Genomic DNA, 20,999 nt, shown 5'->3' with positions numbered 1-20,999 from the left:
TCTGCCTTCCTACTCCTGTCAGTCTGTCTATGGACCAGCTTGACCGCTCATCTGGGAGCGCACATCTGCTACCTGCCTGCTAGCCTACCTGGAGGCTCCGCCGTCACGTGCTGTGACCACCTGCTATTCCAGAGACTCCTGCCCGCTCACCTGGGAGCGCTTCTCCGCTACCTGCCTGCTTGCCTACCTGGAGGCTCCGCCGTCACGTGCTGTGACCACCTGCTATTCCAGAGACTCTTGCCCGCTCACCTGGGAGCGCTCCTCCGCTACCTGCCTGTTTGCCTACCTGGAAGATCCGCCGTCACATGCTGTGACCACCCGTTCATCCAGAGACTCTCGCTTGTTCACCTGGGAGCATACATCTTCCATCTGCCTGCTAGCCTACCTGGAGGTTCAGCCATCACAGGTCGTTCCTACCCTTTACCCAGAGACTGCCCCGGTCACTTGCCGTGACCTCCAGCCCGTTCATCCAGAGACTGCCCCGGTCACTTGCCGTGACCTCCAGCCCGTTCTTCCAGAGACTGCCCCGGTCACTTGCCGTGACCTCCAGCTCGTTCATCCAGAGACTGCCCCGGTCATTTACCGTGACCTCCTGCCCGTTCACCCAGAGACTGTCCCGGTCACCTGCTGTGACTGCCTGCCCGTCTTCCCTGGTCGCCACCCGCTCCCTTACAAGGACCGCCCCCTTGTATAGTAGCTCTGAGGTTCCGCCTCCCAGACCCGTTACAGAGACTACCTGGGAGAGAAGATTTCCTCGTCTTGCTCCTGTTTTCCAGAAACCTGCCTCCCAACCTGCAACTCCCCGGGCACGCTCGCCCGAACCCATGCAGATCGACCAGACCATGAAGGTCAAGTCTCGCCAAGAAACATGCCATGCCAAAAAGAGCTGTTTCTACTGTGGTAGTGAGGAGCATCTGATCCGTTCCTGTCCGGAGAAGCCAGGAAACTCCAGTGTCTAGGACCACTCGGAGAGGTCGTCCTAGGCAAGAGTAAATCCTCTCCGTTCTTGACTCTATCCATTTCTATTTCCTGTGGAGAGACCCACTTCTTTGAAACTGCCCAACTGGATTCCAGAGCCGCTGGGAATCTAATTTCTCAGTCCCTTGTAGAGAAGTATCAGATTCCCACCAAACCTCTGGCTGAACCATTGGCAGTCGCTTCCGTGGATGGAAGACTCCTTTCAGTGACCATCTCGCTCGTTACAGAGCCTGTAAACCTGCAGGTGAGAATATTGCACTCGGAGAGGATCTCCTTCCATGTGCTATTTGAACTCTCTCACTCCCTTTCGCTAGGTCTACCCTGGCTACGGAGACATGAACCCGTTCTGAATTGGCGATCCAGTGAGGTGCTCTGTTGGGGGCAGGATTGCCATGAGAACTGCCTGGTTCCAGTTCGCCCAGTTCAACCTCCGTCTAACCCGGCTAATTTACCTGGTCTACCGGCACCTTACTGATCCTATGCAGATGTCTTCGACAAGAAGGAGGCAGAGACACTGCCACCTCATAGGCCATAAGATTACCCTATCGACCTGGTACCCGATGCCACTCCACCGCATGGGCGTATCTACCCCTAGTCGCTGGCCGAAACCCAGGCCATGTCGGAGTACATCGAAGAAAATCTGGCTAGGGGATTCATCCAGAAATCTATCTCCCCGGCTGGAGCTGGATTCTTCTTCGTAAAAAAGAAAGACGGTTCACTACGCCCCTGTATCGATTATAGGGGACTTAACCAGATTGCTATCAAAAATAAATACCCCCTGCCACTCATCTCAGAGCTGTTCGACCACCCTAAAGGCGCGAAGATCTTCTCCAAGCTCGATATCGTGGGGCGTATAACTTGGTCTGGATCCGCCAAGGAGCCGAGTGGAAGACGGCATTCAATACCCGGGACGGCCACTATGAATACCATGTGATTCCCTTCAGCCTCTGTAATGCTCCAGCCGTCTTCCAAGAACTAGTTAACGACATCTTCCGTGACCCCTTATATTCATGCGTGGTGGTGTACCCGGATGACAACTTGGTCTTCTCGCCAGATCTACCCACACACCGGAGGGATGTTCATCAGGTCCTGCTTAGGCTCAGGCACATTCACCTATAGGCAAAATTTGAGAAATGCCTCTTCGAGCAGACCTCTCTTCCGTTCCTGGGCTATATTATCTCAAAGACTGGTCTACGGATGGACCCCGAGAAGGTCTCCGTCGTCTTAAAGTGGCCCCGACCGGAGGGGTTGAATGCGATTCTGCGATTCCTGGGCTTCGCTAACTATTACTGCCTCTTCATCCCGCATTTCTCTTCCCGGACTGCACCGATCTCTGCGCTCACCCGTAAGGGTGCTAATCCTAAGGAATGGATGTCCGAAGTGGAGAAGGCCTTCCTCTCCTTAAAACAAACCTTCTCTTCTGCCCCGGTGCTGCACCGTCCGGATTGCAACAAACAGTTCTTTCTGGAAGTTGATGCTTCCTCTTCTGGAGCCGGAGCGGTGCTCACCCAGAAATCTCCGTCCGGGAGAATGGTAACCTGCGGCTTCTTCTCCAAGCTCTTCTCCTCATCCGAGCGCAACTATTCCATAGGAGACCGAGAACTGCAAGCCAACAAATTGGCACCGGAGGAGTGGCATTACCTGCTAGAGGGGGCTCTGCACCCGGTGGTCATCTATATTGACCACAAAAACCTGGCATATCTACAAAATGCCCAAAGATCCAAAGACTCAATCCGCGTCAGGCCCGGTGGTCTTTGTTCTTCACCCGTTTCAACTTTACCCTACATTACCGCCCTGCGGACAAGAACGTTAAAGCCAATGCTTTGTCCCGATCCTTCCTGTCTTCCGATCAAGAGGAGGAGCCTATGCATGTCATCGATCCCTGCAAAGTGATGAATGTGGCTCCCTTGGACCTGTCTCGTCTCCCACCCGGTAAGACGTTTGTAGCGGTTCCGGATCGTAAGAAGGTTCTTCACTGGGGTCATTCATCTAAACTAGCCGACCATGCTGGCCAGCAGAGTGCCTTCCTGCTCATTACCCAGCATTACTGGTGGCCTTCCCTGTGCAAGGATGTTGTAGACTTCGTCACAGCCTGTTCATCCTGTGCCCGCAACAAGGTTCCCAGACGTCTTCCAGCCGGCCGTCTCCTGCCTCTTCCCGTACCTGCTGCCCCGTGGCAACACATTGCTATGGACTTTATTACTGATCTCCCTGTTTCTGCCGGTTGTACTGTCATTTGGGTGGTCGCTGACTGCTTTTCTAAATGGCCTACTTTATCCCTCTGCCTGGTCTCCCGTCTGCATCTGTGCTGGCTAAGGACTTCATCCATCACATCTTTCGTCTCCACGGCCTTCCCCTCCCATTGTGTCTGATCGAGGGGTCCAGTTCACTTCACGCTTCTGGAGAGCTACGTGTAAGCTGCTGGATGTCTCTCTGGATTTCTCCTCTGCTTATCATCCTCAGTCCAATGGCCAAGTGGAATGTATCAACCAGATCCTTACCAGCTTCCACCGGCATTTCGTTAACGCTCACCATACTGATTGGGGAGAGCTCGTACCATGGGCCGAGTTCTTCTATAATAACCTTGAGAGCGAATCTTCTTCCAAGTCCCCATTCTTTGTGGTCTATGGTCAACACCCCTCTGTTTCCCATCTCCGCTTCAGTGGACAATCCTGCAGCGGAGTCTCTTGTCAGCGAATTTTCCACCATTTGGGAGGACACTAGATACGCACTTCTTCAATCCTTCGAGTGGATGAAGAGACATGCTTATAAGAGACGTTTGGATCCGCCTCAATACCGTTAGGGAGACAAGGTTTGGCTCTCCTCCAAACATCTTTGTCTCAAAATACCCTCCTATAAGTTAGGTCCACGTTTCATCGGTCCATTTGAAGTCCTCAAGCAAATCAATCCAGTGGCCTACAAGTTAAAACTCCCGGCCACCTTACAGATTCCCAACTCCTTCCACGTATCTCTCCACAAACCGGTTGTTCTTAATTCTTTTTCCGACGATCCAGGTACCTCCCCAGCACCGGTCTCCGCTGAGGACGTCTATCAGGTAGAGAACATTCTGGCCACCAAGAAGGTAAGAGAAAAACCTTTTTTCTGGTGGATTGGAAGGGGTTTGGCCCAGAGGAGAGAACTTGTGAACCCACGGAGAACATCCACGCCCCGTTTCTTCTTAAAAAAATGTTTTCGGGCCTAAAAAAGAGGGGGTGTAAAGGGGGGGATACTGTAGCATCGGCGTCTCTGCCCCCTGACAGGCAGAGATGCCGTCCCTCTTACCGCCACGCTCCTGGCCCGGCGTTTTCCAGCCCTCCTGCTGCTTCTGCCGGCGTGCGCAGCTTCCCGAGCACTGTGCTTAGGGTGCGCGCGCTCCCTCACTCTTAAAGGGGCCGCATGCCGTCCTAAGGAGTCCCCGGCCAATGGCCGGAGGACCTCTCATATGAAAGGCACCTCCTCCAAAATGGAGGTGCCCGTGCAAGGTTGTAGCTCTGTGTTCTTATCTCTGCTTCAGCCCTCAGGTCCTGCTGCCAGCTTGACTACCAGTCCAGTCCGCCAGCCTGACTACCAGTCCAGTCCGCAAGCCTGTCTACCTGTGTCCGCCAGCCAAGTACACTCTCCAGCCCGACGGTCTGCCTACGGTCCTAACACGCCAGTTTGTCTATTGGCCAGGCTTGCCTGCCTACCTGGAGAACGTACCAGTTACCTGCTGTGCCTACCAGCCCGCCTACCTGAAGGCTCCTGCCAGTTACCCGTGGTGTCTGCCAGTCCGTCTTCCTGAATCACCCGTCAGCCTGCCTGCCGTGCTCATCTGCTGTACCAGTCAGTCCCTGCCTTCTGACCCGTGGGAGTCACCTGCTCTCATACAAGGACTGGTCCAGAGTAGCACCTGGTCCCTCTGCTTGGTCCTTCCTTGGTTAACGGAGTCGAATGAGCCGCCATGTGACCTTGGTCAGTCCGAGTTGATACCTAGTTTCGCCCCTCTGGTCTCTCCTTGCACTGCAGCACAGAGGTTCCACCACCCGGATCCGTAACACTGGGTTTACGTTACGATTCCTTTCCCATGACCCTCGCGTTCTCAAAATTTTAGGTGACAGTCATTACTGGTTGGTGACACTTCTAGACCCACACTACAAGGAGAACTTTATATCTCCTATTCCTGAGGCGGACAGGTCTACAAAAATGGGGCAGTACCAGATGGCCCTTGTTTCGGAACTATTAAAAAAATTCCCATCTGATAACACTGGCGAGAGAGGTCATAGTTCATTGGACAACCAAAAACTACAGGCGGGAGAGACACATCTCCAATCCAGTAGAGGCAGGGTAACACTGTCAAAGTTCTGGAAGAATTTTCTCAGCCCCTCCCATTGCACAGTTCCTGAGGGGCGGGGTACTTTCACAAGGAGTGCAAAGTTTGGGAAGATGCTGAGGGAGTAACTTGCTGACCGTACCAACATCCACCATGATTCCTCTGTGCCTTATAATTATTGGGTATCCAAGCTGGATATGTAGAATGAACTGGCTCTCTATGCCTTGGAGGTCCTGGCCTGCCCTGCCGCCAGCGTTTTATCAGAGTGGGTTTTTAGTGCTGCTGGAGGAATTATAACTCATAAGCGCATCCGCTTATCAAATGAAAATGCTGACTGGCTGACTCTTATAAAAATGAACAAGGGTTTGATTGGGCCAGACTTCTCAACACCATTGAATGATTGCAGCATAACATAACCTCAAATCCAGTGTCTTTTTTTGGGAGGTGTATTCCCATGCACCTTTTCACACCCACACATGGTTATACGCTTCCTGATTTTGTCTATTTGCTCTTGTCCTCCTTCTCCTCATCCTCCACCACTATATCACCAGGGTGACCGTGGTCCATGATGTAACACCCACATAATTTTTTTAAAGGGTGTTTATGATGCCCATAATTTTTTTCTTTTTTTATAGAGTATGTTCATGTATACCCCCCAGGGGTAAATGTTTGTCAGCCCATACTCTTAGTGCATGGGCATTACAAATATAGGAGACCTGCATTTTTTTATGAGGCCCTCTAAGACTCTTCCAAGGGGCATTGGAGTGTCTCCCAATTTTTTTTTTCAGCCCTTGAATTCACTGCATAGGCCAACACTATGGGAGACCCACTTCCTAATACAGGGAACTTGTTTTCTCCTCACCCATGACAGCACACCTTGAGAGAGGGATCCGCCCCACCAAGGACAGGAAACCATCTGAAATAAAAGGGCAGTACCTCTCCTTTGCTTCAGTTGGTTTCCTGTCCTTGATGGGAACCTGTCTGAAAGAAGATGTCCATACCTGGGCCTGTTCCAGTGTGGAAGAGTGGGGGCACCAGCCTGTGCACCGGGTTCCAGGTTCCAGAAGCGCCATTTGCGGTTCCCTGGAGCCGTGTCCGAACATGTGCAGGCGGTGAGGAGGGCTCTGGCTCCCTTAGACCACTGCGCTGTCCTCTCCCTGCTGCAGGCTCCTTGTTGGCCGCATGCCGGGAGCGGCGTCTTCCGGGTGTGACGCGCCTGACATCACGGCACGGTGCACGCTGGGAGAGGCGTGCCCGATGATGTCAGAGGGTGGCACCCGAATCCATCATGACGGCGTCCTGTAAGCGCTTGCCGGCCGGCTTTTGAAAACCTCAGCCAGCGGGCGTCAGGGGGGGGACTCCTGAACCGGAGGAGGTTCCGGATGTGCCCTATTTAAGGTGGGGTGGTTGTCCTGGTCAAACGCTGCCTATACTCGTGATTGTGATATAGCAGCTATGGCAGACCAGGACAGCCAGGAGCAGCAGCAGCTGACCCCTCCATCTCAACACCAGTGGAAGAAGCAGTCGGACGCCTCTCACATGGACAGCTGCTCCAGCAACCGTAGTGGCAGCAGGAGAAGTAAGGTGTTGGACGCTTCAGGGCCATCCAGAAGGGATTCATCTTATGTCCCGCCACAGCCACCAAATCCGGTACCCTTTTGTGACATCAGACAGTGGTAGGCCCTGTTTCCCTATTGAGGGTACGGACAAGTTGGTTAGAGTGGTAGACATTATGTTCGTATGCCTGGAGGAAAAAAAGAGACACTCCTTTCCAGTGAATCCTAAAATTCAGACCCTTAGTGTCTCTGGGTCCTGGGATAAAATTCCTAAAGTTGACGGGTCTGTTGCCCGATCATCCAAAAAATCATCCCTACCCCTGGAAGATTTGGGCAGTCTAAAGGATGATCTAGATAAGAAGGCAGATTCCTTCCTGCATCACACCTGGCAAGCGGCGGCAGGGGGCCTGAAACCAGCAGTAGCAGGCACTTGTGTCGCTAGGTCACTCATGGTGTGGCTTCAACAATTAGAAGACCAGCTCAAAGATAAAAAGATATCCAGAGATAAAATCCTCTCCAATCTACCTTTACTACAGGCATCGTCCGCTTTCCTTGCCGACTCCTCAGCGGATTCGGTTAAACTCGCTGCCAGGTCTGATAACTTATCTAACACTGCCAAACGATCCCTGTGGCTCAAGGGTTGCCCAGGAGACCTGCAGTCTAAACATTACCATCACAAGAAGGGAACATAGTTTAACTCTTGTTTGGCCAAAAACTGGATGAGCTTTTGGAGAAGGCTGGCGACAGGAAGAGAGGTTTCCTAGGGTTCACGGGGGACACAAAAAGGTCCTACTTTCAGAGGAAAAGATTTAACCAGGGTCGCCCTCTGGGAGAAAGGAAAAGATGGGAGCCCAGATCTAAAAATGACTCTGGTTATATGTTTGGGGAGCCATCCTCCAGTACCAAAAAAATCTCCCCATTGAGGTTGGGGGAAGGCTTTCCCATTTTATCTCAGATTGGGAAGCCATTACTTCAAATCCCTGGGTGTTGAGTATCATAAAGAATGGCCAAAAGATACGCTTCAGTCAAGTCACCCACCGAACCTTCATGATCACCTCCAGGAGGAAGTCCAGCGAGGAGCAGATAGCCCTAGAGTCGGAGGTACTAGATTTAGTCAACAAGCAGGTCCTTCACGAAGTTCCGGATTCACAATGGGGAAGGGGATTTTATTCCCCCCTATATGTGATAAAAAACCAAATGGGTCCTTAAGGCCCATTATCAACCTCAAAAGTCTAAATCAGCTGATAGAGAACCAGACTTTCAAGATGGAATCAGTGAACTCGGCAGTAAAACTCCTACACCACTATTGTTTCATGGCAGTTATCGACCTAAAAGATGGCTATTATCACGTCCCAATCCATCCAGACAACCAGAAGTACCTAAGGGTAGCCCTATTCATCCAAGGGTAATTGAGACATTTCCAATTTACTGCCCTACCTTTTGGACTCTTGATAGTACCGAGAGTGTTTACAAAGGTTATAGCTGAGGTGACAGCTTTTCTCCGAAGCAAAAACGTGGTGATTGTTCCCTGCTTGGACGACTTTCTGGTAATAGGGAAATCGGAGGACCACTGTTCCTCTCAACTTTTAGAGGTCAGGACAGCCTTACATCAGCTAGTATGGTTGATAAATATTCAAAAATCAAAACTATCCCCCTCAAGGGCTCAGATCTTTCTGGGCTTGACCCTAAATTCCCAACTCCAAGCATGCTTCCTCCCGGAAGACAAGGTTTGCAAAATAATCAGCTTGGTCTCAAGGGCCATAAAGTATCCAGTGATGTCCCTGAGAGGAGCAATGTCAGCACTGGGCTCCATGACGTCCTGTCTCCCGGCAGTCAAATGGGCCCAAGGTCATATGAGGCTTCTTCAGTGGGAGGTCCTGTCAGCACAAACATCCTTCAACGGACATTTAGAAAAAAGACTATCTCATTCCTTGGAGACAGTAGACTCCCTCTCATGGTGGACAAACAGGGAGAACCTGACCTCAGGCTTGCAGTGGTCCAGACCAGTCGACCACACAATTACAACAGATGCAAGTGGCTCCGGCTGGGTGGGGAGTCATCTAGCAGATCTCTCAGTTCAGGGGCTCTGGCAACGTCACGAAATAGGGACATCATCGAACCTAAAAGAGCTTTTGGCAGTGGAGAAATTCCTGATAGGCTTCCTTCCCCACATACAGGGTCGCCATATCCAGATCAGGTCCGACAATCATATGACAGTAGCTTATAGAAATCAGCAGGGAGAAAAAAGATCTCGCTCCCTGATGGTAGTGGCAAACAGAATCCTGCAACTAGCAGAACAGCATCTCCCATCCCTCAGTGCTCTTTACATCCGGGGGGTAGAAAATTCAAAGGCAGATTTCCTCAGTCTCCACACTTTAAGACAAGGAGACTGGGCTCTAAACCCGATAGTCTTCCAACAGATTATCCAGCTATGGGGTTCACCAGACATAGATTTGTTCGCCAACAGGGCGAACAGGAAGGTGGAGAGATTCTGTTCACTAGATCCAACAGAGAATCCCTATGCTGTAGACGCTCTCCAGATACCCTGGAAGTTCAGGAAGGCCTACGCTTTTCCACCGATAGTAATGATCCCGGCAGTTGTGATGAAAATTCGGGAGGAGGAGGCAAGGATAATTCTGATAGCCCCCTTTTGGCCAAAAAGACCCTGGTTCTCCCTGCTTCGCCTAATGTCTGTCTCGGATCCCTGGGTTCTGCCGGACAGGCCGGACCTTCTCATCCAGGGGCCGATGTTCCATGCACAAGCCAAAGGTTTCCATCTGGCGGCTTGGAATTTGAGAGGTTGTTACTGAAAAATAGGGGGTTTTCACAAGGCCTAGTTTCCACCCTATTGGGTAGTAGGAAGCCCATTACAACTAAGATTTATAGCAGAATCTGGAGAAAATTCCTGGATTTTATAGACTCCCCGCATGCTGTTCCCATGTCATTTGAGCACTGTTCCCGTTGATTTGGGCAATTTTTAGGCCCTCTGAAGACCGCCGGGTGGAGCCGCCTGAAAAAATGCTCGAGTTTCCCATAGACTTACATTGGGCTCGTTGCTTGGGTCGAGCTCCCGAATATTCCAATTTGCTCGACCTGAGCATCGAGCATTTTAGTGCTCACCCATCACTAGTCAGTACCCCTATTTAATGTGTCACTTCCTCCATTGTTTGTAAATCCACCTGAGGAAGGTAGCGGTAAAGGTTTGCTTACCACAAATCACATTGTGCTCGCTAGCCATAGTGCTCCTTTAATTGACCACACATATTTTTCCAAAAAACTCAGAGAATACTTTTGTAATTTTTGGCATACAAGTATTTACATCGATGTTTAAAACAGAGAATTTTGTATTATAATTTAATGGTAACAATCATTATTCTCACTAGTCCAATCTTAATTGATTTGAAGTTGAAAGAAAAGTAGTATACGAGATTGGGCTTGATCCTGTCATCTTTTTACTGTGTTACATTTTTTCAAAAGTGAAAGAATGGACTGAATCATGTAGACATCATACATGGATCAATTATAATTTATGAGGAGGTCTTGGGGAATTCGTATCTACATTTGCTAGTAGCCTAATTGTTACAATATAGGGTTGACTCAGGCTTTCCTGTAGCCTGAGGAGAAAATTGAAATTATGCCCTTCCCAGAAGTCTAATTGCAAATTCTGACATTGTTTTAACGTTTTACTTAATAGTGAATACTATATAAGTAAAAATAACTCATGAATGTGGTTCTCCAAGTCAGTATGACTACACCGATATCAAACTTGTGTTGGTTTTTTTTTTTTGGTCTGTGATACCATTTTTTGAGATCCAAAACATTTTTGCTTTTCCAATTATGAAGCTGTGTGAGGTTTTAGGTTTTGCATTGTGAGTTGAAATTCTTATAGATACCAATTTGGGGTACAAATAACATTTTAATTGCTTTTTACTGCTATTTTTTAAAGACATGAGGTGATAAAAAACCCTACATTTTGGCATATTTTTTTTTTAGTTTTCAATACAGGCTATTTAAATTTATATTTTCATTATTTTGATAGACTAAAAATATTTATAATAATTTCCTTATTTTTAAAGGGGGGAGGAGATTGGTGATTTGAATTTTATTACTTAACATTTAAAAAAAAAAATGAAGGTATTTATTTATTTATTTTTTAAGGGGCTTGAAACTACAATCATCTGATCTTTTATTCAGTTTTGCAGCATATAGGACACATCATGGTCATCTATGAAGCTCAACATGTGGCTGAGTTTCATAGGAGATACAAAATGACAGCGATGAGTTCCTCCAGCAGCTCATTGGCCTAACAAAATGGCAAGAGGTGGGAGAAAGAAGTTTGGTGTGAATGTGTGGACTAATTTTAGGGTGCAACTTACTCATTTTTAGCTTATTGTGTAATCATACAGTCAAAATAAGTAAATACATAAATTAATATCAATTTCATACATGCTTAATCAGAGAATGAAAGAATACTGGAGAATACAGTAATGATGCATTACATAAAAAGGAGACCAATAGTTTAATAGTACATACATGTGGCTGGTTACAGTGATGACACATCTTTAGGTTACAAGATTAATACCTTTATGATTAAAGTCATACACATATGAAGGGCAGGGGATGGCAAGTATTTTCCCAAGTATTCCTCTTGGCCAACAAACCAAACCATCCCATTCTGGCAAACAACCCACTTCTGTCCCTGTATAAAAATAAACAGATTACTTGTCAAAGTCACTAATCTGAACATTTTTTTCACAATTATAATATTTTAAAGGATTATTCCCATCTTGATAGATGTATATTGCCGCATAGTGCTTTCAAAGAAAAACAGTTTTGCAATCTATTGCTTATTAAAATTTGCCTTTGCTCTTGAAATATTATCCCTTTTCTTCTATTTACAGCTTGTTGCCTAAGAGACCAACTACTGCTGAGGTTTAGCTTGTAAGCACTGCACTGAAGGGAACCAGGATTAGGAGTGTACTCACTTGATCTTGGCCAGCTTCAAGACAGCGCTTACAAGCTGAATAGGTGAGAGCTTGTAAGCACTGGGTATGTTGTGCTGTCCACTAGTGATGGTTGGAGACCAAGGCAAAGAGCTGTAAGCTAAAGAATAGTGTTAAACACATTATCTCAAGAACGGTTGAAAAATTTATAAGCAGTAATATGCAAACCTGCTTTTATTTATTAGTACTATTGAACAATATCCATTTATGAAGATTAGAATGACCCTTTCAGTTATTTTCTAATTTAATTTAACCTCATTATGCCTTGAAGATTGAAGCTCCATAAAGCATTGATGAAACTTAGTTCCCTATATAAAAGGAACAATTAAAAACTGATAACTTTATCAACTGCGGTTTATTAAAGAAATAAAATTAAAAAATATAAAATTAAGAAACTGACAAAATATACTGAACAGCTTAAAAGCATAAATCAGTTGATCATACGCTTTACTAAAGAATAAAGGCAATAAAGTTCAATTATTTTAGGACTACTTTTTCGTAAAACAAAAAAAAAAAGTCCTATTGGAAAAAATCAGGTGTGTTTTCATTGAGACAAGAATCTCTTCCTAATTAAAGAATTATTACAAATGAAAACATAAAATCATAAAAGGGATATCATTTTCTGTAATATGGAAAAAGAGAAAAAAGCATTAAGACAAGAGAAATATCATGGCTGTATTTTGTAATTGCTTTTTGCCTTCTGTGGCAAGACGACTCGTTCGGCAGCTTCCGGAAGTAGACTCAGGAACCTGGGTTTTCTCTGCAGGCTTTATTAAACGGCATAAAGCAGCACCAGCAAAACAAATACATCCTTAATGGCAAAATGACAAAACAAAAGAATAAACGATAGCCGAGTCCATATGAATATGGGATTCACCCACACAGGTTGTAGTCCCAGCCTTCAGCTCTGTCCTGAGCTGAAGCTTTCCCAGTCTGGAGACCTTGCCTCTCCAAACCACATCAGAGAAAAAAAAAAAACAGGACTGAACATTTAAACGTTGCTCAGCCACACCCTGAGGGCCCCGTCACACTAAGCGATGCAGCAGCGATCCCGACAACGATACGACCTGTCAGGGATCGTTGCTGCATCGCTAATACTTCGCTGGTGAGCTGTCAAACAGGCAGGCTCACCAGCAATCGGGGGAGCAGTGATATCGTGGAAAGAATCGTTCCACGATGTCCTGCTCCCGCTACCAGCCTGCTGCAAGCAGGAGCAGGCTGGTAACTATGGTAAACATCGGGTTACTAAGTGCGCGTGTACCCCTAGTAACCCGCTGTTTACCATGGATACCACTCTGCTACGGTGCGCGGGAGCCTCCGCGCACCGTAGCAGAGTGGTATCCATGGTAAACAGCGGGTTACTAAGTGCGCGCGTGCCCCTAGTAACCCGATGTTTACCATAGTTACCAGCCAGATCGTTGGTCCCACTGGTCACACACAGCGATGTGTGCTGGCCAGCGGGAGGCCAATGACCAAAAAATGGTCCAGGACACTTTGCAACGATCAGCGACCTCACAGCAGGGGCCTGATCGTTGCAAAGTGTCACACACAGCGACATCGCTGGTGAGGTCGCTGGTGAGTCACCAAAACCGTGACTCAGCAGCGATATCGCTAGCGATATCGCTATGTGAGACGGGGGCTTGAGGGGAGGTAGGGGAATGACTCCCCTCTCATCTCTATGTCATTCCCATAAAACCACACCCTTTAAAAGAGTTAACCCCCAGCATATAACATGCTGACAAAAAGTTTATTGGTTTCAGTTCACACAGGCTAGCAACCTTCGTGACACATATCTCCCCTCATATCATACCAGTGACTCTGTCACACTTCGCAGTAGGCTGACCCTTAACTTTCCTCTGACTTCTGTCTCAAGAACTTTTTTTTAGGCTAGATATTGGGAGGTTAACCCTTGCTACCATATAGCTACAAATATTTAAATAATATTAAATGATTTCTGGAAACAATGTGTGTCCCATCCAGATCAAATTATATTGAGTAGTTCAGTTTGGCTGTCAATCTGTTTCTGAGACATTTGTTCAGGCATCTAGGGGATCTCAGAATCTGAAAAAGTCTAAAGTCAAGCAAGAGTGTGAAATGTCCTAGGTTTATAACAGAAATCTATCTGTAAAAATTGTTCATCACTTGGATGTTCCTTGTGGTATATATATATTTTTATGCCCCCTTAGTCTTGAATGGGTAAGTTTCTTCTGAGACTCGGAATAAGGCCACGTTCACATGTTCAGTAATTGTAAGCCAAAATCAGGAGTGGAACAATCAGAAGAAAAGTATAATAGAAACACGTCACCACTTCTGCATTTTTCACCCACTCCTTGTTTTGGTTTACAAATACTGATGTAAAATACTGACCAAATACTGAACGTATGAACATGGCCTAAAGTAGTGCATGCTGTGCTATCAGACCAAGAGAAAAATTGTTCATCTGAAGAGTAGTGTTGAGCGATACCTTCCGATATCGGGAAATATTGGATCGGATTGGATCGGACCGATACCCAAAAAAATATCGGATATCGCCGATTCCGATACCGGAAACCAATGCAAGTCAATGGGACTCAAATATCGGAATGAAAATAAACCCTTTCTTTCCTTGTAGGTTAATTCTACATGAAGGAAAACAACTAAGAATAATGTAGAATGTATTACATGAAAAGCCGGCAATTCAGCAGCGGCATACACCGTTACCCGACAATTTAGAAAAGAAAGAATAGAGCATCACACATAGATTAGATAGATAGAAACTTGTCAGTCACATATATAAGAAGTACAGTGACAGTGTTGCTTACTGTACTTGTCATTTAGTGTTAATGGATTTATTAAAAAAAATAATAGTGTTTTCATGCACCATCTCTTTAAAAAAGCCGGCCGGCAATTCAGCAGCGGCATACACCGGTACCTGACAATTTATAACAGAAAGAATAGAGCATCACACATAGATTAGATACATAGAAACATATCAGTCACATATATAAGTACAGTGATAGTGTTGATTACTGTACTTGTCATTTAGTGTTAAAATAAAGTCCTTTAATTGAAATAAACACACAATTCTTTATTGTTCTAAATTAAACCATACTTACTTACTGAATTTCATGAAATAATTAAAAAAAAAAAATACGTGGGGCTTCGCCCTATTTTTGTGTCCAGCCAGGTACAACTAGGCAGCTGGGGGCTGGAATCCACAGCGCAGGGAGCGCAGGAGAATTCTGTCACGCTCACCGCATGCGCAGGAGAATTTTCCCATGCTGTCAGTGACGTACATGAGGTGAGCTGAGTTAATTGGACATGATCTCGGCTTATCTGGATGCCGTCACAGCCAGACACTGAGGAGCGCAAACATGGCTGCGATCCAGCCTGTCATGTGAATGTAGAAGAGCTAGAGCCGTCTTGGGAACCATGGAAAGGTAAGGATGATGTTGGTTTATTATTTTATTTTTATTGCAGGAGATCGTTGGCTTCAGCTCGAATGGGCGTGATGGTAAGTATGGTTTAATTTAGAACAATAAAGAATTGTGTGTTTATTTCAATTAAAGGACTTTATTCTGGGTGTTGTGTTTTTTTTTTAACTTTGACTATGGGGTTAGTAATGGGGGTGTCTTATAGACGCCTCTCCATTACTAACCTGGGCTTGATGTCAGCTGGCATTATAAGCTGACATCAACCCCAGCCCTATTACCCCACTGCCACCGCTACAGGGCAGTGGGAAGAGCGAGGCTAAGTGCCAGAATTGGCGCATCCTATGGATGCGACATTTCGGGGGCAGCTGACGGCTGGTGTTTCTAGCCTGGGAGGGGGCCAATATTCATGGCACCCTTCCTGGGCTATTAATATCAGCCCCCAGCTGTCTGCCTAGCCTTTACTAGCTATTAAAATAGGGGGGACCCCACGTCATATTTTTTTGGGGATCCCCCATTTTAATAGCTAGTAAAGGCTAGGTATTCAGCTGGGGACTGATATTAGTAGCCTGGGAAGCTCCGTGGGCATTACCCCCTTCCCAGGCTTCAAACATCTGCCCCAGCCATCTGCTTAACCTCCGCTAGAGACTAAAATTACGGGGAACCCCACGCCAATTTTTTTTTTAATAAATCCTTTATTTTAACACTAAATGACAAGTACAGTAATCAACACTATCACTGTACTTATTATAAATGTGACTGACATGTTTCTATCTATCTAATCTATGTGTGATGCTCTATTCTTTCTGTTATAAATTGTCGGGTACCGATGCTGAATTGCCGGCCGGCTTTTTTAAAGAGACGGTGCATGAAAACACTAATATTTTTTTTAATAAATCCTTTAACACAAAATGACAAGTACAGTAACCAACACTGTCACTATACTTCTTATATATGTGACTGACATGTTTCTATCTATCTAATCTATGTGTGATGCTCTATTCTTTCTGTTCTAAATTGTCGGGTACAGATGCTGAATTGCCGGCCGGCTTTTTTAAAGAGAGTGTCTTCTGAGCAGTTTGTTATCTTTTGGACACCTTTGAAGGTGTTTTCTATGTGTTTTTATTTGCCTGCCATTGGTTTTAACGGTGTTCGATGGTGTTCGACAGTGTTCTAAGGTGTTCGACAACAGTTCCACGAACATCCCGGTGTTCGACGAACCGAACCGAACCCGAACACTACGGGGGTGGCTCAACACTAGTCATGTCCAATGAACTCGGCTCACCTCATGCACGTCACTGACAGCGTGGGAAAATTCTCCTGTGCTTGCCGTGAGCGCAAGAGAATTCTCTCACGCTGGGATGGCATTCTGATGACAGGCTGGATCGCACCTGAGCGCTGCCATCCAGCTTGTCATCATAGTAACATAGTTTGTAAAGCCGAATAAAGACTTGCGTCCATCAAGTTCGACCTGTTAGTTCTGTAATTGCTAAAGTTGATCCAGAGGAGGGCAAAAACCCCAAATGATTTGGCCAATCTTCACCTGAGGAAAAATTCCCTCCCGACTCTGAAACCAGCAGTCAGAATAAATCCCTGTATCAACCTACTATTTTATTTTATTTTTAAGTATATGCTGAAATCTGCCTGGTATCTAGAAATGCATCCAGTCCCCGCTTGAACTGGTGTAGTGAATCCGACATTACCGTCTCCTCACTCAGTGAATTCCATATTCTCACTGCTCTTACCGTAAAAAAACCCTTCCTATGCTGGTGCTGGAACCTTTTCTCTTCCAGTCTTAGTGAATGCCCTCTTGTTACCGTAATATTCCTCCTTTTGAACAAATCCCTGGCAAGATCTCTATACTGTCCCCTAACATATTTGTACATATTTATTATGTCCCCCGTCAACCTTCTCTTTTCCAGGCTGAATAGTCCTAGTTTTGCCAACCTCTCTGGGTATTGCAGTCCCTCCATTCCCTTTATTAATTTTGTTGCCCTCCTTTGTACCTTTTCAAGCTCGTTTATATCCTTTCTATATATTGGGGCCCATAACTGAGCACAGTATTCCAAGTGTGGTCTGACCAGTGCTTTGTACAGTGGAAGAACAATGTTCTCATCCTTTGCAGCTATACCTTTTCTGATACATCCCATTACCCTGTTTGCCCTTACAGCAGCGGCCTGACTTTGGGCACTCCAATTTAGTTTGCTATCAATCAAGATGCCCAAGTCCTTCTCCATCTCTGAATTCCCCAATGATTTCCCATTCAGTGAGTACTGGTGACTTCCATTTTTCCTTCCCATATGTATGACCTTACATTTTTCCTCGTTAAAACCTCATTTGCCATTTAATGCTCCACCTACCCAGCTTATCCAAATCCCTCTGTAGGTCTGCACTGTCCTCTTTTGTATTAATTGTTTTACATAACTTTGTGTCATCTGCAAATATTGATATTTTACTATTTATCCCATTGACTATGTCGTTAATAAAGATATTAAATAACATTGGGCCTAGTACAGACCCCTGTGGTACCCCACTAGTGACGCTTACCCAATCTGAGTATATTCCATTTATAACCACCCTCTGCCTTCTATCCTTTAGCCAGTTAGCTACCCACTTGCAGACATTTTCCCCCAGCCCCATCATTCTCATTTTGTATACCAACCTATTATGTGGCACGCTATCTTCAGAGACACTGCAGAGCGCAGGCATTATGGGAACTTCCGATTCCGGTATTCGATATTCTAAAAGAATCGGAACTCAGTATCGGAACTCCGATACTGCGAATATCGGTCGATACCCGATATTTCAGTATCGGAATGCTCAACACTACTGAAGAGCCCTACTGAATAACATGGGTCAGTTTGCTGTACGATCAAAAATCGGATAGCACACTTCCTATTCATAGGCTTGTCTGCATGAGTCCTGCAGTATGTGCATACAGAGTTTTTTCTACTAAGTAAAAAACTATGAGCTTTCTAGTGGAAACTGCTTCAGGAGATGATCCTTCTTTGAGGAGTTTTTGAAGGAGATTTTTAGTTTCCTGAAGCATTTCTGACACAGTTTTCAAGAATTTTTGAACTGTTTTGGGTTAGTTTTTTTCCTGATGAGAATTTTGCAGGCTTTTGATTTGACAGTAAATAGTTTGGAGCAGATTCCACCAAAAATGCATATAAAGTACTGACAGGCAATTTCTTTTCTCGCACCTGACATCTTACTTTGGAGCAAAAGAAAAACGTTCAGACTGAACATGTGAGCAGTAGTTATAAGCGAGCGTGCTCGCCACTCAATCGTGCATCGGGGTGCTCGGGTACACATTGAGTATCGCGGGTGCTCAAGCACCATGATTGAGTCCCCGCCCTGCATATTTTGCAGCTGTTAAACAGCCTATAAACATGCGGGGATTTCCTGCCAGACACAGTAATGCCAGTAGCCAACATGGTTACAGCATTAGCACGTATGGCAGGCAATCAGCCGTGAAACATGCAGGATGGAGCACCCCAATGCACCATCGAGTGGCGAGCACATTCGTTCATCAGTAGTGAGCAGCAAAAGTGGTTTTATAACATAAATGAATAAGAAGAGTCTTGTAAATGTTTTGTGAGTGGTTATTCAGGCGTTTTTTAGAAAGACTCCTCAAAAAGCTTAGTGTGCACATACCCTAAAACATATATTCCCAAATGAAGTATTTAAAAGTAGAGACATTCAAAGTAATGGAATATTTAGCCCTTTTAACTTTGCTTGTAGAAAATTAATCAGGAATGCATCTGTTTTTGAAGCATTTATTATTTAATAGGACAGATAATGTGCTATTGCTTTTTTTAAGCAAACAAAAAATTTTGGTGACTTTGTCATTTATTGTACACATTTCCTGGGAATTTTGAATGATGCTATATGTGATAATTTTTTTGGAAATGTTTCAAAATAAAAAAAAACTTACAAATAGTTTTATAATTATATTAAAAAAGTATGTATATTTCTCAATCTGGAGCTCTTTGATAAATATGTTAACTTAACCATTAGCATCCATCATATATGTCACGTGAGCACAGAGTTTTAGCAGTGCTTTTTTTCTGCATCCTAAACCTGCTCTTTTAGAAGTAAAAATGCTGCACTCAAAATGTAGGTTGTTGCATTTTTGCTGTTTTTTTTGTAGCATTTTTGCCTGTGGATTACATGTGTAATTTATTTATAGTATATCTTACATAAAGTTAGTTTAATTCACCAAAAATTCAACAAAAGAAACCACTGTAACAACACATCAAAACCCATTTGCTGTGGGTTTTTTTTCAGCATTTTTGCACTCATTGGTTTTTGTGGGTGAAAAAATGCTGCAAAAACTCTGAAAAACATTGAAAGAATTGACATACTGCAGATTTGAAAAAATGCTACAGTTCTCAAATTCAGTCAGGGAAATCAAACAAGTTGTGCGCATGAGATTTCTGAAATCTCATTGCTTTTGCTGGTGAATTAAAATGGCACTTTTTTGTGCAGAAAAAGCGGCAACAAGACACTGGAAAAATGCTGCATGTGAACATAGCCTAACAAATCAGCTATTTTTTTTTATCTATATCTGGTTACTACAATCAATACCACTGATCTTATTCAGGGCTGTAGGACTAATGCAGAAGACTGCGAAGGCTTCCATTCACATTAGAATTAAGCATCTAACTGATTGAACAATTGGTAATGATGACAACAGCCGCACACGTTAGTCCATATTACTCATAGTCATTGAACTAACCATAAATATTCTGAGACCTAGAGTGACTTACGAGTGGTCTTTCTGGGAATATTTTCTCAATGAATGGTCATTCATAGATAAAAAATATTTCTTTGGATGAAAGATGTATCATCCAACTATCAAAAAATGAAAATGAAACAGATCTGATTGCACGTCAAATGATGATGATCTTACTGGTCGGCTAGCAAATTACCAGTAGTTCATTCTTAATTTTTTTTTCCCCAAGGAATGGACATTTTGATTGAAGGCGTTAATTTTCATTAACCTTAATCTAAAATCTATGGGAGCATTAAAGAAGACCCATCACCTAATCAAACATTTTTGCCCTTACTTTATTCCCTCTGTTACCCTAAGTATTTTTTAGTATCTTCAAATGCACCATAAGGTTGCAGACATATAGGCCTTTTTATTTTATGCTAACTTTTATGGTCTTTATCAAGGAGGGATTCCTCACAGGGTAATACTGTAGGGCAGCCTTAAGACCCTCTATACCCAAAACTTACGACGAATTAAAAAAACTTGTATTTCTGTAATCTTGTAGCAGATTAAAAAACGCCATTTGGGAGCAGAGGGCATAAGATAAGAGCAAAACTTGCCAATTTTGAATGGGATAGGTCTTCTTTAAAGCAAAGCCTCTTGATTACAATCGGTAAGTACCGTACCTTTATTCTATACTACCTATTGAACCCATTCTACGCCCGGATGGAGAGCATTTTTATTGGTATATGGTCTCCCATCCTGCCCCCCATCCTGGTATTTGTGCTGCCCCCATCCTATCCCCAATCCTGGTATGCATGTGTGTCACCCTGGCCTGGATGCCACAAATGTATAATAAAGCTGTGTCTGAGAGCAACGGGGAGGTTCTCTGGTCAAGGACCATTAGCATGCAATACCTCCTGTCCCAGGCCAGTAGGGGGAGCAGGCTGCCCCTATAAAAGCTGGAACTGGGGGCAGGGTTAGGGAGAACTGGACAACCTGTCTCTGGATTGAGAGGTGTCCCAG

At 45.0% G+C, this 20,999-nt stretch overlaps 1 protein-coding gene across 2 annotated transcripts in view; it reads right to left on the bottom strand.

Annotated features, from left to right (window-relative positions):
- Positions 1-20,999, bottom strand: part of PTH2R (parathyroid hormone 2 receptor) — a 2,210,872-nt gene that overhangs the window by 1,774,973 nt on the left and 414,900 nt on the right. For both annotated transcript variants that reach the window (XM_073645571.1, XM_073645570.1), the window contains exon 3: positions 11,426-11,542. In XM_073645571.1, coding sequence (XP_073501672.1) covers positions 11,426-11,542 — 117 coding nt within the window. The remainder of the gene's footprint in view (positions 1-11,425; positions 11,543-20,999) is intronic.

The sequence above is a fragment of the Phyllobates terribilis genome, unplaced genomic scaffold (genome assembly GCF_046119375.1).
Source record: "Phyllobates terribilis strain yellow unplaced genomic scaffold, ASM4611937v1 Scaffold_9__5_contigs__length_417890890, whole genome shotgun sequence".
Classification (NCBI taxonomy): domain Eukaryota; kingdom Metazoa; phylum Chordata; class Amphibia; order Anura; family Dendrobatidae; genus Phyllobates; species Phyllobates terribilis.
Note: the sequence above shows the minus strand (reverse complement) of the source record. Positions and strands in the feature narration are given on the sequence as shown.